Source organism: Giraffa tippelskirchi, chromosome 11 (assembly GCF_054371585.1).
Source record: "Giraffa tippelskirchi isolate mGirTip1 chromosome 11, T2T-mGirTip1v1.2.pri, whole genome shotgun sequence".
NCBI lineage: Eukaryota > Metazoa > Chordata > Mammalia > Artiodactyla > Giraffidae > Giraffa > Giraffa tippelskirchi.
This window is the reverse complement of record NC_137285.1, coordinates 66,436,572-66,455,818: the sequence shown is the minus strand read 5'-3', so window position 1 is coordinate 66,455,818 and position 19,247 is coordinate 66,436,572. Positions and strand designations below refer to the sequence as shown.

Below are 19,247 nucleotides of genomic sequence, written 5' to 3'. Positions count from 1 at the left end.
GTATTATAAAGGTAATATAAAGAGAAATATATAAAAATTAAGTTTTGAACTCTTTTCTGGAACAGAAGCAAGATTTGCTTATATTTTACTAAATCTGCAGTAAATCTGCTTAAATCATGGGATGATATTGCCCATATCTGCCTCATCTCCTTTTTCCATCTTTGTCAATTAGGCTTAGACAGTGTTTTGACCTGGCCCAGTACAAGATACATAGTAGGCATTTAATTAATGTTATTACACATCACCCCTTTCTCACTTCCCTCTTCTTAGCCTTTTAGTGCTATGTAGGTATGTTCAGTTCAGTTCAATCGCTCAGTTGTGTCCAACTCTTTGCAACCCCATGGACTATAGCACACCAGGCCTCCCTGTCCATCACTAACTACCAGAGTTTATGCAAACACATGTCCATTGAGTCAGTGATGCTGTCTAACCATCTTATCCTCTGTTGTTCCCTTCTCCTGCTGCCTTCAATCTTTCCCAGCATCAGGGTCTTTTCCAATGAGTCAGCTCTTCCCATCAGGTGGCCAAAGTATAGGAGTTTCAGCTTCACCATCAGTCCTTCCAATGAACACCCAGGACTGATCTCCTTTAGGATGGACTGGTTGGATCTCTTTGCAGTCCTAGGGACTCTCAAGAGTCTTCTCCAACACCACAGTTCAAAATCATCAGTTCTTCGGTGCTCAGCTTTCTTTATAGTCCAACTCTCACATCCATGCATGACTACTGGAAAAAACACAACTTTGACTAGACGGACTTTTGTTGGCAAAGTAACATCTCTGCTTTTTAATATGCTGTCTAGGTTGGTCATAACTTTTCTTCCAAGGAGTAAGCGTCTTTTAATTTCATGGCTGCGGTCACCATCTGCAGTGATTTTGGAGCCTCCCAAAATAAAGTCTGCCACTGTTTCCACTGTTTCTCCATCTATTTCCCATGAAGTGATGGGACCAGATGCCATGATCTTAGTTTTCTGAATGTTGAGTTTTAAGCCAACTTTTTCACTCTCCTCTTTCACTTTCATCAAGAGGCTCTTTAGTTCTTCTTCATTTTCTGCCATAAGGGTGGTGTCATCTGCATATTTGAGGTTATTGATATTTCTCCCGGCAATCTTGATTCCAGCTTGTGCTTCATCCAGTCCAGCATTTCTCATGATGTACTCGGCATATAAGTTAAATAAGCAAGGTGACAATATACAGCTTTGACATACTCCTTTTCCTATTTGGAATCAGTCTGTTGTTCCATGTCCAGTTCTAACTGTTGCTTCCTGACCTGCATACAGGTTTCTCAGCAGGCAGGTCAGGTGGTCTGGTATTCCCATCTCTTTCAGAATTTTCCACAGTTTATTGTGATCCACACAGTCAAAGGCTTTGGCATAGTCAATAAAGCAGAAATAGATGTTTTTCTGGAACTCTCTTGCTTTTTTGATGATCCAGCCGATGTTGGCAATTTGATCTCTGGTTCCTCTGCCTTTTCTAAAACCAGCTTGAACATCTGGAAGTTCATGGTTCACATATTGTTGAAGCCTAGCTTGGAGAGTTTTGAGCATTATTTTACTAGCATGTGAGATGAGTGCAATTGTGTGGTAGTTTGAGCATTCTTTGGCATTGCCTTTCTTTGGGATTGGACTGAAAACTGACCTTTTCCAGTCCTGTGGCCACTGCTGAGTTTTCCAAATTTGCTGGCATATTGAGTGCAGCACTTTAACAGCATCATTTTTAGGATTTGAAATAGCTCAAATGTAGGTATGTAGGTTCTGTGTTTATATATCTCTATAGATATAGATAGGTATAGATATAGATACAAACCTATAGATATAATTAATGTATAACATTATTTAATTTGAAGTGTACAACATATTGATTTGATATTTGTATATATTGTGAGATGATTGCATAATAAGTCTAGTTAACATTTATCACTATACATAGTTACACTTTTTCTTGCTTGTGATTAAAACTTTTAAGATATTTTCTCTTAGCAACTTTCAAGTATACAATACAGTATTATTAACTATAGTCTCCATGCTATATATTAAATCCCAGGATTTGTTTATAATCCAAAGTTTGTAATTTGCCTCTGGCAACCATCAATCTGTTCTCTGTATCATTAGAAAGTGAAAGTTGCTTTGTCATGTCTGACTCTTTGTGACCCCATGGACTATACAGTCCATAGAATTATCCAGGCCAGAATACTGGAGTTGGTAGCATTTCCTTTCTCCAGGGGATCGTCCTAACACAGGGATCGAATCCAGATCTACATTGCAGGCAGTTTCTTTACCAGCTGAGCCACAAGGGAAGCCCAAGAATACTGGAGTGAGTAGCCTATCCCTTCTCCAGCAGATCTTCCCTACCCAGGAATTGAACCAAGGTCTCCTGCATTGCAGGCAGATTCTTTGCCAACTGAGCTATGAGGGAAAACCCTGTATCATTAGAGTGGTTTTTTTTTAATATAAATTTATTTATTTTAGTTGGGGGCTAATTACTTTACAATATTGTAATAGTTTTTGCCATACATTGACATGAATGACATACATACATGACATGACAATAGAGTGGTTTTAAAATCTATAGGGTTGTAGAAATCAAGGATTAAAAAGGCAGAGTCCTTATTTACAATAGGCAAGATATAGAAGGAACCTAGCAACATGACTAGATAAAGAAGCACACACACGTATACATACACACATACACACACAATGAAAAACTACTCAGCCATAAAAAAGAGTGAAATGTTGCCATTTGCAACAACATGGAGGGATATGGAGGGTATTAAGTGGACTAACTCAGAAAGAGATAGATAAACACTGTATGGTATCACCTATATGTGAAGTCTAAAATATAAAACAGACTAGTGAATATAACAAAAAAGAAGCAGACTCACAGATATACAGAACTAGTGATTACCAGCGGGAAGTGGGAAGGGGAAGAGCTAGATAGGGGTAGAGGATTAAGTGGTTCAAACTACCATGAATAAAATAAATAAGCTGCAAGGATATATTGTACAGCACAGGGAATATAGCCGGTATTTTATAATAATTATAAATGAAATATAACCTTTAAAAATTGAAAATAACTATGCTGTATACCTGAAACTCATAAAATATTGTACATCAACTATATGTCAGCTAAAAAATTCAGATTCCTGTGAATGCTGAATCAGGAAGTCTGGGGTGTATATGCTATGGGATTGAGTGTTGGAAAGGAACATACATTTTTACCAAGTCCTCCAGATGCTCTCTTTGCTCTTCTGAACCTCTCTGAGCACAGGGTCTCTTTTCTTCCCAGAAGTTCTTCCTGCTGAATCATTTCTCATCTCTCTTCGAGGTCTTCGGTCTGGTTATGTCCACCATTATCTGGGCTCAGTACATCAGCCTTGGCTTGGATTGCATCCAAACAATGATTACATCAAATAATTATATTAAATACTTGTCTTTAGTGGCTAGAGTTGTGATGAATATAGAATAAACATGGCTTTGATATATTTTTAGAGCCAAAGCTATATAATTATAGAGCATAACACTTGAACTATACTTATAGTCTCTCAATGAAAGTTTAAAAAATAGGTTATATTTGGCTCTAGATTCTGTTAAGGACTGGCTTAACCAGCACCATTTAGGGGTGCTCCAAAGCCACCTCTATGGGTTAGTTAAATATGTGATTACAGTACTGAGGATATTTCAGCATTTAGTCAGCCTAAAAGACTCTATTAATAGTCAAAGAGAAATTAAGTTTAATTGATCAAATTGTGGAGTTTGCATGCATGAACAGTGTATGCAATATATGTAAGAAGTAGTGTTTGTATAGGAACTAACAGTAGGAAAAAATCTAATAGCCACATACTACTTTGTGTACTCAGGATTGTATTCTTTTTCTTTTTCTCTTTTTAAAAAGCAGGTTTATTAACATATGATTTACATACCATAGAACTCACCCATGTGAAGTATACAAACCAGTGGTTTTTAGAAGTTCTGTCCCTAAGAACAATATGAACCATATCTCTAGTGAAAAAAAAAAAAATTCAAATCAAAAAGGTACTTGGGAGTTTGAGACTCTTCCTAGTTGCTATTAAAAACGCATTACATAAAAGTGTCAAGAGTTTGGCTCAGATTGATTCTTTGGTATAGATTTCTTTCCTCCTTTGTTTTGCTTCCAAGGTAAGAGGTGCTGTGAATCTTTCAAAGGACCACATGAATTCCTAAAACTTTTGCTGTTGTTTTAAAATTTGAGACAATCATCGCAAAGTACATTATTTGGTGGTGAAATCTGAAAAAGACCCAATTTAATTTTTTTATAGGAAAAATGTTGAAGTGATTGAAGGGAATTGGAGAAATAGTAAGAAAAACTTGGAAAGAAAATCTACCACCTTTCTTGAGCTGAACCACCATAAAGAAGAACCTTGGTCGGCTCAGCTATTTTCTTTTCTCCTTGTCTTATCATTAGTTGTTATTAACAAGTTCAGATAGAGATGTACCTAAATTTGTAAATGATTTGTATGCTGTTTTTCAAGTTACAAAGAAAGAAAGCTGGCAGCTTTTAAATAGAGCTTTTAAGGAAATAGAAATATTTTTTATTATAAGTCTGGAAAGATAGAGATGAGGAATGCTTCTCTTTTCTTTTTTCTATGAAAACAATCACAGAGTGCTTGGAATATGACCAGATTTCAGTTGTTATTGTTCTAACCTTTTCTATGTCTTTTCTGTCAAGTGACCCCACCTACGACTGCTGCATTTAGGATCCTCTTAACCTCTAATCTTTAATACAGCTTGCTCCGGAGACGAAGGCTGTCATTCATTGGATTATGGATATTCCTTTTGTGCTCTCAGCCAATCTTCATGGAGGAGACCTTGTGGCCAATTATCCATATGATGAGACGCGGAGCGGTAGGTGTTCTTCCTGTTTCTCTAATTGATTCAAGGTTTACAAATACTTTACAAGAGTTTGTTGAATGATTTCTGTAATATTCTTTTAAGGGACTGGTTGTCCAGTGATTTTGCCTATAGAAATACATCTGTTGACCCAGAATATCCCCTGTTTCATGTGGCATTGACATATACCTGGCAAAAAAAAGACTGTAATTTAAAAAAAAAAAATTAAGTGGAGAGAAACATAATCACTCAGGTAAGAGAAAGGGAAAAAACAGAAGTCGTGAACTTGGGTAACTCTTGGATTCCAGTAAATGGAGGAATAATGGATCTATGTAGCTTTATGTACAAGACAGCTTAAAACTGAAGGCAAACTTTTAGAACTACATCAGGGGCCCATGAATATCTCTGCATGTGTCTTATTATGCATTCACACTTCCACATTTGGAACTATTTCTTGGTGGTGTCAGGGAGAAGAAGTGATGCTTTTATTTTCTTTAACTAGTTTTAGCTAATCTTCAGGCACAGCAAACTTTAGCCAGATAGATATTCTCAGCTTAATTTTTGTTGTTCCAAGAAATTACCTGCTTTGAATCAATTTTCAGGAGACTTTGAAGAGTTAGGTCTTTGTAATACAGGATATTGCTGTTGTTCAGCCTCTAACTCATGTCTGATTCTTTGTGACCCTATGGACTGCAGCATGCCAGGCTTCCCTGTCCTTCACTGTCTCCCAGAGTTCGCTCAAATTCGTATCCATTGAGTTGGTGATGCCATCCAACCATCTCATGCTCTATAATCCCCTACTCCTCCTGCCCTCAGTCTTTCTCAGCATCAGAGTCTTTTCTAGTGAGTCAGCTCTTCTCATCAGGTGGCCAAAGTATTGGAGCTTCAGCTTCAGCATCAGTCCTTCCAATGAATATTCAGTGTTGATTTCCTTTAGGATTGACTGGTTTGACCTCCTTGCTGTCCAAGGAACTCTCAAGAGTCTTCTCCAGCACTACAATTTGAAAGCACCAACACAGGATAGTTGTATATATTGGAAACTTTGAGTTTTGAAGATTCTTTGGTGAAACATCCTTGAAATTTAGAGACTTTATGGTTTGCCAATAGCTGGCAAATTTAAAGAACTGGCATATTTGATAATACAGAACAAGAATACTGTGTACCAAAATAGATATTATTTATTTCAGTAGTAGGAGATTTTTAAAAACTGTAAATTCAGATACTGAAAAATATGTGTGACAGTGGTTCACAGTGCCTATTGGATTTGTACAGGTGCAATTTATAAATTAAAAATTTTAAGAATGGAAATGTCCTTACTGTCTTCCCAAGTCCAATTTACTATGTGCTTGTCATCTTTTCTTGTGAAGTTTTCAATTCATTAGAAGAATGTACATTCTACTCAATTTCTACTTTGCGGTATCAGGAGTGGACCTTATGAAACCTGAAAGTAAACTAAGTGTAACTGTTGAGTACTTAACCCTTCACTCCTTTCCCATAGTGATGTAGCTAAAAATGCATCAGCAGGAGATCAACACTAAATCAATCTTCAGAAAACATGCAGTACTAGTTGGTTTGTATCAGTTTCTTTAGTGTTGTGGCTTTATTTTCCAGGTAGTGCTCACGAATACAGCTCCTGCCCAGATGACGACATCTTCCAAAGCTTAGCTCGGGCGTACTCATCCTTCAACCCCCCGATGTCGGACCCAGATCGGCCCCCATGTCGCAAGAATGATGATGACAGCAGCTTTGTAGAAGGGACGACCAATGGCGCTGCATGGTACAGCGTGCCTGGAGGTGAGTTTCCCTTGCACTCTTCATGTGAGTAGTGGCTTTTAAAAAATAATTGCAATTTATATTTAGCTTTTGAACTGTGATGTGGGAGAAGACTCTTGAGAGTCTCTTGGATTGCAAGGAGATCCAACCAGTAAACCCTGAAGGAAATCAGTCCTGAATACTTATTAGAAGGACTGATGCTGAAGCTGAAACTCCAATACTTTGGCCACGTGATGAGAAGAACCGACTCATTTGAAAAGACCCCGATGTTGGGAAAGATGGGAGGCGGGAGGAGAAGGGGACGACAGAGGATGAGATGGTTGGATGGCATCACTGACTGAATGCACATGAGTTTGAGATGTAGAAGAGATGTAGGAAAGGAACTGAAGATATCCACTGAGAAAATACAAATTGAACACTGTTAATTACCTTAGTTTTCAAATTCTGGCCTTAGGAAACAAGATACCATCATGATTATATGTTAGTAATGCTTTGACATATGTAAATGTATATTTTAGGGGGCTGGCTTTGGCCTTTAGCATGTCTTGGTTGACATAACTTTTGTTTTTATTTAATAAGTTCCACTTCATATGTGATGTTTATTTTGCATTCATTACTGCAGTAAATACTATTATCAGGTCAGGAAGCTCTACACATTTTATTGAGTCTGAAAATGGAAAAACCCACCTCAGCACAGCTGGAGAAAGCATTTCTAGACATCAAGGCAGCTCTTACGGCTCTCTGTTCGAGTATGAACTTTGACGAGCTCTCATTTTTCTGGCTACCTGGATCACTCACAGTTGTGTAGTATCACCTCTACCAAGGATAAAGAGTGAAATGCAAAGACACTGTTTTTTTCCTCTGCCTATGAACAATTTTCTGCGGCCCACCTGAAAAGAAAAATGAAAAGAGAATTAGGACAGTAGCAGTAGTGGCTAATTATAGGGCTTGGTTTGTTTAATATGATTTTTTTTGGTTGAATTATGGCCTGATAAATATATTCTTTCAGATATTTTTCTTTCTGATATATGTTTATCTTGTTTTATGTAAAATTGAGGTAGCTGATGTACAATATTATGTAAGTTACAGGTGTACAACATAGTGATCCAGACTTTTTAAACGTTGTACTCAATTTCTGTGTGCTCAGTTGCTCAGCCATGTCTGACGTTGTGTGACACCATGGACTGTAGCCCGCCTCTATCCATATGATCTTTTCAGGCAGGTATATTGGAGTGGGTCGCCATATAAAATATTGGCTGTCTTCCCTATGCTATATAATATATCCTTGTAGTTTATTTATTTTACATGTAATAATTTGTACCTCTTAATCTCCTACCCCTATCTTTCCCCTCCCCTCCTTGCTCTCCCCACGGGTAACCACTAGTTAGTTCTCTATATCTGTGAATCTGTTTCTTTTTTTTTTTTTCTTGTTGTTGTTGTTATATTCACTGCTTTATTTTTTAGATCCCATGTATAAGGGATATACGGTATTTATCTTTCTCTGTATGACTTATTTCACTAGGCATAATACCCTCCAAGTCCATCCATGTTGTTGCAAATGGCAAAATTTCATTCTTTTTTATGGCTGAGTAGTGTTCCATTGTGTGTATATACCACATCTTCATTCACTCATCTGTTGATGGACACTTAGGTTGCTTTCATATCCTGTCAAGTGTAAATAATGCTGCTTGAATGTTGGGATGTATGTATACTTTTGAATTAGTGTTTTTGTCTCTTTTTGGATGTATGTCGGACTGTATGGTATTTCTATTCTTAGTTTGTTCAGAAAGCTTCATACTGTTTTCTGTAGTATCTGCACCAATTTGCATTTCCTACAATAGTGTTGGAGGGTTCTTCTCTGCATTCTTGTCAACTGATGTTATTTGTGTTCTTTTTGAAGATAGCCATTCTGACAGGTGTGAGGTGATATCTCATTGTGGTTTTCATTTGCGTTTCTCTGATGACTAATGATGTTGAACATCTTTTCATGTGCCTTTAGGCCATCTGTGTGTCTTCTCTGGAAAAATGTCTATTCAGATCTTTTGCCTATTATTTAATCAAGTTTTTTTTTGAAATTTATTTTGATTTGTATGAGTTCCTTACATATTTTGGATATTAGCTCCTTATCCAATATATCATTTGGAAATACTTTCTCTCATTCCTTAAATTGCCTTTCCATTTTGTTGACTGTATCTTTTGCTGTGCAGAAGCTTTCAGTTTGATGCAGTCCCATTTATTAATTTTTGCTTTCGTTACTTGTATTAAGTTGGTGCAAACAAAATTGTGGTTTCAGACTGTGAATTTTAAATTATTATAATTAGGCTCAAATACATGTTTATTAATCAAAATAGGAACCATTACAATCAACACGTTTTTGCCAACAAGAAATGTTTGTTTATTCCTATAACATAAAAATCTATGCTTTGGGATTCAGCGAACTCTAGGAAAGCTTTTTCTGCCTCTTGCTGGCTGTGGAAGCATTTTCTTTGTAAAGTGTTATTGAGATTGATAGCTTACGGTGTTTGGTGCCAAGTTTGTGGTCTCCGAAGGAGAAGATTTAACTCTGGGACCAACACAGTCTCAGTCACTCAGAGCTTTGTGCAGCAAAATTTTATATAAAGTGATCGGACAGAGAAAGCCTCTGACATAGAAGCTTCTGACATTAGAAAGGTGTAGAAAGACTACCCAACTCACTAGTTTAAGCAGAGCATTATATACTTTTCAACTGGCTGCTGAGAATAGATAAAAAGAATACCTCAAGTTTGTAAAAGTTCTACCAGACCCTCTCCCAAGGCATGCATCCTGAGATAACTTCAACACAAGATTAGCCAGAAGGAATAGGTTCCTGGCAACATATTTCTGTATTGTTGCTGAGAAACAGTTTCCCAGACAAGATTTGTTACAATTATAATCATTAACATAGAGCCTAAGAAAAGCATAATGGGGGTCTAAGAAAAGCATTTTTCCCGAGTAAAATGTATGGCTGCTGTATATTCGTTAGCTCCAGATCTAAAGAAAAGCCAGTTCTCTTGGGCAAGATACACAAGGCTTAAGGAAAACATGAGTGAGAATGTTCACCTTCTCCTTAAAGGGCCCTGGACTGCCTATCAACCTGCCGAAGTTAACTCTCTCAAGATTCTTGAAGAAGTGGTAGATGGTTGACAAGAAGTCAGATGAATATGGTGGATGAGGCCAAACTTCATAGCCCGATTCATTCAACTTTTGAAGCATTTGTTGTGTGACGTGTGGTTGGGTGTTGTCATACAGAATTGGGCCCTTTTCATTGACCAGTGCCAGCTGCAGGCATTGCAGTTTTCGGTGCATCTCGTTGATTTGCTGAGCATACTGCATACTTCTCAGATGTAATGGTTTTGCGAGGATTCAGAAAGCTGTGGTGGATCACATGGCAGCAGACCACTAAACAGTGACCATGATCTTTTTTTGATGCAAGTTTGACTTTAGGAAGTGCTTTGGAGCTTCTTCTTGGTCCAACCACTGAGCTGGTTATCTCCAGTTATTGTCGTGTAAAATCCACTTTTGTTGCACATCACAATCTGATTGAGAAATGGTTCATTGTTGTTATGTAGAATAAGAGAAGATGACGCTTATACAATGATTTTTTAAAATTTTTCAATCAGCTCACTTATTGAACTTTTTCACCTTTTCACTTTGCTTCAAATGCCTCATGACTGTAGAATGATCGATGTTGAGTCTTCATCAGCTTCTCGTGTAGTTGTAAGAGGGTCAGTGTTGGTGATCTCAGTTGGACACTGTCAGCTTCCGAAGGCCAGCCCCTGTGCTCTTCGTCTTCAAGGCTCTCATCTCCATTGCCAGACTTCTTGAACCACTGCTGCACTGTGTGTTCATTAGCAGTTCCTGTGCCAAATGCATTGTTGTTGCAAGTTGTCTCCACTGCTTTATGACCCATTTTGAACTCAAATCAGAAGATCACTCGAATTTGCTTTTTGTCTAACATAATTTCTATAGTCTAAAATAAATATAAAATAAACAGCAAGTAATAAGTCATTAGCAAAAAAACATAAAGCTAGATGTTGTGCAGTAAAATGATGTATAACATAACCACATTTATTTAAGAATATATTCCAGTATCAAATGACAAATTTCAACAATGCAAAACCACAAACACTTTTGCACTAATCTAATACTTTTTGTGTCATATCCCCCAAATTTAGTTAAGACCAATGTTGGGAGCTTTTTTCTCTGTTTCCTTGTAGGAGCTTTACAGTTCAAAGTCTTGAATTTAATCCTTTAAGCCACTTTAAATTAATTTTTGTGTTAGTGTAAGATAAAAGTCCCATTTGATGCTTTTACAGGTATGTATCCAGTTTTCCCAAAACTTTTTATTAAAGAGACTCTTATTTCCATTGAGCATTCTTGGCTCTGTTGTCAAATATTAGTTGACTGTATATATCAGGGTTTATTTCTGGGCTCACTCTTGATTTTGTTCAGTGATATGTGTCTGTTTTTATGCTGATACCAAACTGTTTTGATTATTATAGTTTGGTAGTATGGTTTGCAATTCAGGTGACCTGGGTTCCGTCACTGGGTTGGGACGATCCCCTGGAGAAGGCAATGGCTACCCACTCCAGTATTCTTGCCTGAGGAATCCCATGGACAGAGGAAACTGGTTGGCTATAGTCCATGGGGTTGCAGAGTTGGACATGACTGAGTGACTAACACTTTAATTTTTCACTTGAAATAAGGAAGTTCTTATTTTTTCTTTGTTCTTTTTTTTCAACATTGTTTTGGCTACTCAGTGTCTTTGGTGTTTCCATATGCATCTTAGGATTTTTTTCCCCTAGCTTTGTGAAAAACATTATTGGGATTTTGATAGGGATTGTATTCAATCTATAGATAGCTTTGAGTGCTATGGATATTTTAACAGTATTAAATTTATGAACATGGGATATCTTTCCATTATCACTGTACCTTCTTTCATTTCTTTTATCACTGTCTTATAGTTTTCTTTGTTCAGCTCTTTCATCTCCTTGGTTACATTTGTTCCTAAGTATTTTATTGTTTTTGTTGCTATTGTAAGTGAGATTGATTTCTTTATATGTTTGTTGGGTAGTTTTTTGTTAGCAGATAGAAATGTAACTGATCTTTGCATGTTGATTTGGTATCCTGAAACTTTAATGAATTATTTTATTAGTCCCAATAGTTTTGTGTGTCTGTGTGTGCTTGGTAGTCTCTGGGCTTTTCTATACATAAGGTCATATCACTACAGACAGAGGTAATTTTACTTCTCCCTTTCTAACATGTGTGTCTTTTATTTATTATTCTTGCCTCATTTCTCTGGCTAGGACTTCTAACACTATATTGAATAGGAATGGTGAGAGTAGGCTTCCTTGTCTTGTTCTTGATCTTAGAGGAGAAGCTTTAAATCTTTCAACATTGAGTATAATGTTAATTGTGGAATTGTCATATATGGACTTTATTATGTTAAGGTATGTTTCTTTTCTACCCAACCTGTTGAGAGTTTTTATCATGAAAACATGCTGAATTTTTTCAGGTGATTTTTCTTCATATTTTGAGATGATCATTTAATTTTTATCTTTCATTCTATTAATGCAGTATATTATATTTGTTGATTTGTCTTTGTTGAACCATCCTTGCATCCTAGGGATAAATTTCACTCGATCATGGTGTATGATGTTTTTTATGTGCTGTTGAATTCAGTTTGCTAATTTTTTGTTGAGAATTTTTGCATCTTTATTCATCATGATAATTAGCCTGTAGTTTCTTTTTCTGTAGTATCCTTATCTGGCTTTGGAATCAGCATTATGCTGGCCTTGTAAAAAAAAGTTTGAGAGTATTCCCTTCTCTTCAGTTTTTTGGAAGATTTTGATGAGGATTGATGTTAATTCTTCTTTAAATGTTTGGTAAAATTCACCAGTGAAACCTTCTGATTCTGGGCTTTTCTTTTTGGAAAGTTTTTGATTACTGATTCAATTTCCCTACTAGTAATTGATTTGTTTTGATTTTCTGTTTCTTCCTGGTTCAGTCTTGGTAAGTTGTATGTTTTTGGGAATGTATCCATTCCTTCTAGGTTGTCCAGTTGTTGGCTTATAATTGTTCACCGTCTTTTATGATCCTTTGCCTTTCTATGGTATTAGTTGAAATTTCTCCCCTTTCTTTTATTCTTGGTATGTCTAACTAAAGCTTTGTCTATTTTATCTTTTCAAAAACCAGCCATGTGTACCCATGGCTGATTCATGTTGATGTGTGGCAAAAAATATCACAATATTGTTAAGTAATTATTCTCCAATTAAAATAAATTAATTAAAAATAAATAAAACCATAAGAAAAAATAAAAAAAAACAGCCCTTAGATTTATCTTTCCTATTGTTTTCCCTGCCTATATTTCATTTATTTCTGCTTTGACCCTTATTCTCATCCTTCTGCAACTTTGTGCTTGATTTGTTCATTTTCTAGTTTTTTGAAGTGTAAGATTAAAGAATTTATTTTACATATTTCTTTTTCCTTTTAAATGTAGGCATTTATCCTAATGAGCTTCTTTCTTAGGATTGCTTTTGCTACATCTCATAAGTTTTGGTAGGTTGTGTACTGTTTTCATTTGTTCAAGATATTTTGGTTTCCCTTTGAGTTGTTCAAGAGTGTGTTGTTTACTTTTCTACATGTTTGTGAATTTTCTAGTTTTTCTCTTGTTATGATTTCTAGTTCTGTACCATTGTGTTTGGAAAAGATAGCTGGCATGAGTTCAGCCTACTCTAGTCTGCTGAGATTTGCTTTGTGACCTATGATATGATCTATCCTAGAGAATGTTCCATGTGTGCTTGAGCACAATGTTCATTCTGCAGCTGTTGAGTGGCTTGTTCTGTGTGGCTGTTAGGTTCATATAATGTAAAGTATAGTTCAAGGCCAGTGTTTCCTTGCTGAGGCTGTATGGATGATCTAGTTGTCCATTATTGGAGTAGGACACTGAAGTCCCCTCCTGTACTGTAGTCATTCCTGTCTTCAGGCCTATTAGTATTTGCTTAATATATTTAGATACTCCAATGTTGAGTATTTGTGTATTTTTGATAGTTGTATCATCCTTTGATGAATTGACCCCTTTATCAAACTATAATGATATTTGTCTCTTATTACAGTTTTTGGCTTAAACTGTATTTTGTCTGAGAAAAGTATTGCTACCTCTTCTCTCTTTTGGTTTTCATAAGCACTGAATATCTTTTGTCATCACTTCACTTTGAGTTTATGTGTGTTCTTAAACCTGAAGTGAGTTTCTTGTAGGCACCACATAGTTGGGTCTTGTTTTTTTAAAATCTATTCAGCTACTCTATGCCTTTTGATTAAAGAATTTAATCTGTTTACATTTAAAATAATTATTGATAGGTATGGCCTTGCCTTATTGTTGTTTTCTGTTTTGAAGTTACTATGTTCCTTTCTTCCTCTCTTGCTCTCTTTCTTTGTGAATTGATGATTTTCTACAATGGTATGCTTTGATTCTTTTCTCTTTACTGTTTTTGAATAGGTTTTTGCTTTATGGTTACCATGAGGCTTTCATAAAACATCTTATATTGTAGTTGTCCATTTTAGGCTGTCAACAACTTAACTTTGATTGCAAGCAAAAACTTTACCCCACATTTTATATTTTAATGTCAAAATTTACATCTTTCCATTTTGTGTATCTATGAACAGATTATTGTAGGTATACTTATTTTTAATATTTTAAAAACTTTATCATAGAGTTAAGTGAATAATACACTTTCATATTACTGTACTAGAATATTCTGAATCTGACTATATACTTACCTTTACCAGTGTATTGTATGTTTTTATATGTTTTCATATTACTAATTAGGTCTCTTTGGCACTAAGCTATGCCACCTTAGGGAAGGAGGTGATACAGGTAGTGAAACTGTTCCTCTTCCTCCCTTCAATGTGTCCAATCTTGAATTTTTTCTCCAATAATGTGCTTTAACTTTTCCATTAGATTCCTGAACTTCCACAAACACACTCTATTCATGTGTAATTGTTAAAATTTGTGTTTTGGAGGGAGGGAAGACAGTAGAAAATTCCTGCTTCACTGTTTTGATGATGTCACCCTCCCGTTGTCTTTGAAGTTGATCCCAGCACTGTGGAATGTGGCTGATACTCGCTTTAGCACTGTACAACAGCAATGCTTACACTAAATGACTGCTTAATAACCTGAGGGAATTTGTGCTTGTGAAGTGGTAACAATCCCCCAAGTATGCTGTTCCTTCCCATATAGTAGGTGATTTCATTTGCAATTTCCCACAGTCTCAAGATGCATGGATTAGTACAGTTTTTACCTGGCTGTCAGCAGAACAGTCAGTGTGGGTTCTAGTCAGCACATCCATATTTTAACTTTTCATTTGGTGTTTTGGCAGGAATGCAAGATTTCAATTACCTCAGCAGCAACTGCTTTGAGATTACTGTGGAGCTTAGCTGTGAAAAGTTTCCACCTGAAGAGACTTTGAAGAACTACTGGGAGGATAACAAAAACTCCCTCATTAGCTACATTCAGCAGGTAAACCCAGTCTCCAGCATAAAATGGGAGATCTAAGTGCACAGTAGTAACCTGGTGCACAGTAGTCTCCTAAGAGGATCCCAGACTGTATGACTCCACCTGACCCAGAGTGAGAATGCTGCATTTGGAAAATGCATCAGTAGTGACTCAAATAATCTTTCATTTGTAACTTGTTTTTTAGTTCATGAATATTAGCTGAGAACTGATTAAACTGCAGTGATGGAAAGGAAGGATGACACCTTATTTTCTTCCATCTTGCATTAATCAAGGGCAATCCTAGGATCCTCCTCTACCCTGATCACCTTGGGTTGGTCAGACATTCCAGGCAGGACCAAAACTAGAGTGAAGTAAATGAGGCACCCAGGATGCAAATTTAATGAGCCATTCACTCTCAGGGTTATGCAGGCATAGGACTAGCACCTAGGAGTGAATGTCTCCTTATGCCTCACTTGTATCACCCCAGACTCAACTGGAGATGAGGTAATGGTAATAATGGGTAAGTTACATTTACTGGGCATTAACTCTTTTCCAGGCACTGTTCTAAATGCCTTACATGTATTAATCTGTTCATTTAATTTTCACAACCCCATGAGGAAAGTTATATCATCATCAACATCATCCTCTTTTATTCCACCACCATTATCATCCATGAATTAAAAATAAGAAATCAGAAGCACAGAGAAGTTAAACAACTTGTCTGAACTTATTCTGCCAGAATCCAGGCTGTCTAGTTCCAGAATCACCATGCTGTATTGCCGCTCGTGACATAAATTTAGATCTTTAGCAGACAGTCACCGTACAGAATTTTGGAGAATCTCACCATGTGTCAGAATAAAATACCTACCTGTTCAGACTCAATCCAGGCCAGTTCCCTGTTAGCTCCACCCCTCTGTACTAGGTAGAGGCTGATGCCAGGGTTAGTCCTGTTGGGAAAGACCTAAGGACTCTGTTCTTTGCTTGCAGTGCCTTGACAGTTTCACTTTCCATTCTGTATGTGGCTATTTACACCCAAAGTCAGGGAGAGTGATGTTAGTTTCATATACTGGCAGGTAGTATAGACTGATTTTTAAACTAATTTGATATAAACAAATGCTGTTATATAGATAAGTAGCTATTTGCACATACATGTACATATAAATGGACTTCCCAAGTGGCATTGGTGGTAAAGAACCTGCTTGCCAATGCAGGAGACATAAGAGACGCAGGTTTGACCTCTGGGTCAGGAAGATCCTCTGGAGAAGGGAATGGCAACCCACTCCAGTGTTCTTGCCTGGGAAATTCCAAGGACAGAGGAGCCTGGTGGGCTACAATCCATAGGGTTGCAAAGAATAGGACACCACTGAAGTGACTTAGCTCACACCCACAGGTACATAGAAGCATATACACGTGAACCCAATGCATTAAAAATGTGAAATCAGCTTAAGAATTCTTTTACACTTGTCAAGTATCCATGCTGCTGCTGCTAAGTCGTTTCAGTAGTGTCCGACTCTGTGCGACCCCATAGACAGCAGCCCACCAGGCTCCCCCGTCCTTGGGATTCTCCAGGCAAGAATACTGGAGTGGGTTGCCATTTCCTTCTCCAATGCATTAAAGTGAAAAGTGAAAGTGAAGTTGCTCAGTCGTGTCCAACTCCTAGCGACCCCATGGACTGCAGCCTACCAGGTTCCTCTGTCCATGGGATTTTCCAGGCAAGAGTACTGGAGTGGGTTGCCATTGCCTTCTCCACAGGTATCCATATACCTTACCAAAAGGTATTATCATGGAATATATACAGTGATGACAGGCAGTGATTAAAAAACATCAATTATACATGATTTTTATCAGTCAGTGGAATTAACATAAAAGTGCACGTTAACACAAAAAGATGTTTTCAACAACAAAGCTAAAGATAATTAGCTATGTTGATTCTGAGAAAACCTTAGTGGACACCCTTGTAGAATGTTGTTTGAGGAAAGCTATATTTGGTTGGATATTTTAAGAGCAAAATTTAAAAGTAAAGTTATAGGCTGAGTAAGTAAGATAGGGCTATTTGATGTGTTCTTTGCTTAGATATCAAAGAATGCTTCCTTTATTCAATGCTTTTCATTTTATTTATTTGTTTTTACAGCAAAAATTTATTAAGCTACTTTTGTGTGCTAGGCACCCTGTAAGGCTCCGGGGAGAGTGCGTTTAGTCTTAAGTTCAGATATCAGATATCAATACCTAAGTACAAGAGAGGATGATAATGCTAAAATAAAGAGCAATAGCAGTCCACAGAAGGGTCCTTAACCCAGTGCTGCCAGTTCAGAAAAGGCTTCTTGGAGCTATGCTCTAGGATTTCCTACAGTTGATGTCAGTAAAATTATTACCCTGTCAACAATTAAAAGAAAAAGTTCAGATGCTATTTAAGTTCTTAGTTCTGATTTATTTATTTTTGACTGTGCTGAATCTTCATCGCTGCACATGAAGTTAATCTAGTTGCAGTGAGTGGGGGCTACTCTCTAGTTGTGGTGTGCAGACTTCTCATTGTGGTGTCTTCTCTGGTTGCAGAGTGTGGGTTCTAGAGTGTGCAAGGTCAGTAGCTGTGGCTCATGGGCTCTAGAGCACAGGCCCAGTTGTGGTATGCGGAATACATAGTTATGGTATGCGGAATCTTCCTGGACCAGGGATTGAACCCATGTTCCCTGCGTTGGCAGGTGGATTCTTTTTTTTTTTTTTTTTTTTTTATAAATTTATTTATTTTAGTTGGGGGCTAATTACTTTACAATATTGTAACAGTTTTTGCCATACATTGACATGAATCAGCCATGGGTTTACATGTGTTCCCTCTTAACCACTAGACTACCAAGAAAGTCCTATCTTAGTTCTTGAGAAAAAATGCACTATAAAACAAAACCCAAATGTGTGCCATCAGAAAGAGTAGAATGATTGTCATATTTATGGTGGCAGGTGCATTAATTAATCTAAAAGCTGTATCAGTTTATGTAAGAATCAGCTGAAAAGAAGAGGCATCAGATGATACAGTCCTGTTTCATGCCACTTGAAATGGAAATTTGATCTGTCTACAGATCCCTGTGACCCATCCTGGTGTGACATCACTATTACTGTACAGAAGGTATGGAAGCAGTAAGATTGGTACTTGCAGTGAACACACACCAGCTTGCCTCAAAGGACACTCCAGATTAGGGAATCAAAGGCTGGTGGAATATCACTGAAGGCTGCCAGAAGTTCTGTGTTGAAATTGTTTCTTGATAGTGGAACAATATGGTGGTGATTAATAATTGAACACCTGGGCCTAAAATCTAATCATTGACTAGTTTGATAACAGATGAAAAATAGGTGTTTCATTTCATTTCAGTTCAGTCACTCAGTCGTGTCCGACTCTTTGCAACCACATGGACCACAGCATGCCAGGCCTCCCTGTCCATCACCAACTCCCGAGGTCTACCCAAACTCATGTCCATTGAGTCGGTGATGCCATTCAACCATCTCATCCTCTGTCGTCCCCTTCTCCTCCTGCCTTCAATCTTTCCCAGCATCAGGGTCTTTTCAAATGAGTCAGCTCTTCGCATCAGGTGGCCAAAGTATTGGAGTTTCAGCTTCAGGATCAGTCCTTCAAATGAACACTCAGGACTGATCTCCTTTAGGATGGACTGGTTGGCTCTCCTTGCAGTCCAAGGGACTCTCAAGAGTCTTCTCCAACACCACAGTTCAAAAGCATCAATTCTTCAGCACTCAGCTTTCTTTGTAGTCCAACTATCACACCCATACTTGACTACTGAAAAAACCATAGCCTTGACTAGACGGACCTTTGTTGGCAAAGTAATGTCTCTGCTCTTTAATATGCTGTCTAGGTTGGTCATAACTTTCCTCCCAAGGAGCAAGTGTCTTTTAATTTCATGGCTACAGTCACCAACTGCAGTGATTTTGGAGCCCCCAAAAATAAAGTCTGCCACTGTTTCTCCATTTATTTGCCATGAAGTGATGGGACCTGATGCCATGATCTTAGTTTTCTGAATGTTGAGCTTTAAGCCAACTTTTTCACTCTCCTCTTTCACTTTCATCAAGAGGCTCTTTAGTTCTTCTTCACTTTCTGCC

At 37.4% G+C, this 19,247-nt stretch overlaps 1 protein-coding gene across 2 annotated transcripts in view; it reads left to right on the top strand.

Moving 5' to 3' along the window:
• CPE (carboxypeptidase E) overlaps positions 1-19,247 on the top strand; it is a 151,913-nt gene that overhangs the window by 113,031 nt on the left and 19,635 nt on the right. The window contains exons 4-6 of one of the 2 annotated variants that reach the window (XM_081543912.1): positions 4,759-4,880; positions 6,477-6,655; positions 15,031-15,170. In XM_081543912.1, coding sequence (XP_081400038.1) covers positions 4,759-4,880; positions 6,477-6,655; positions 15,031-15,170 — 441 coding nt within the window. Of the gene's footprint in view, positions 1-4,758; positions 4,881-6,472; positions 6,656-15,030; positions 15,171-19,247 lie in introns of both variants that reach the window. The other variant, XM_081543913.1, reaches the window with a different exon arrangement.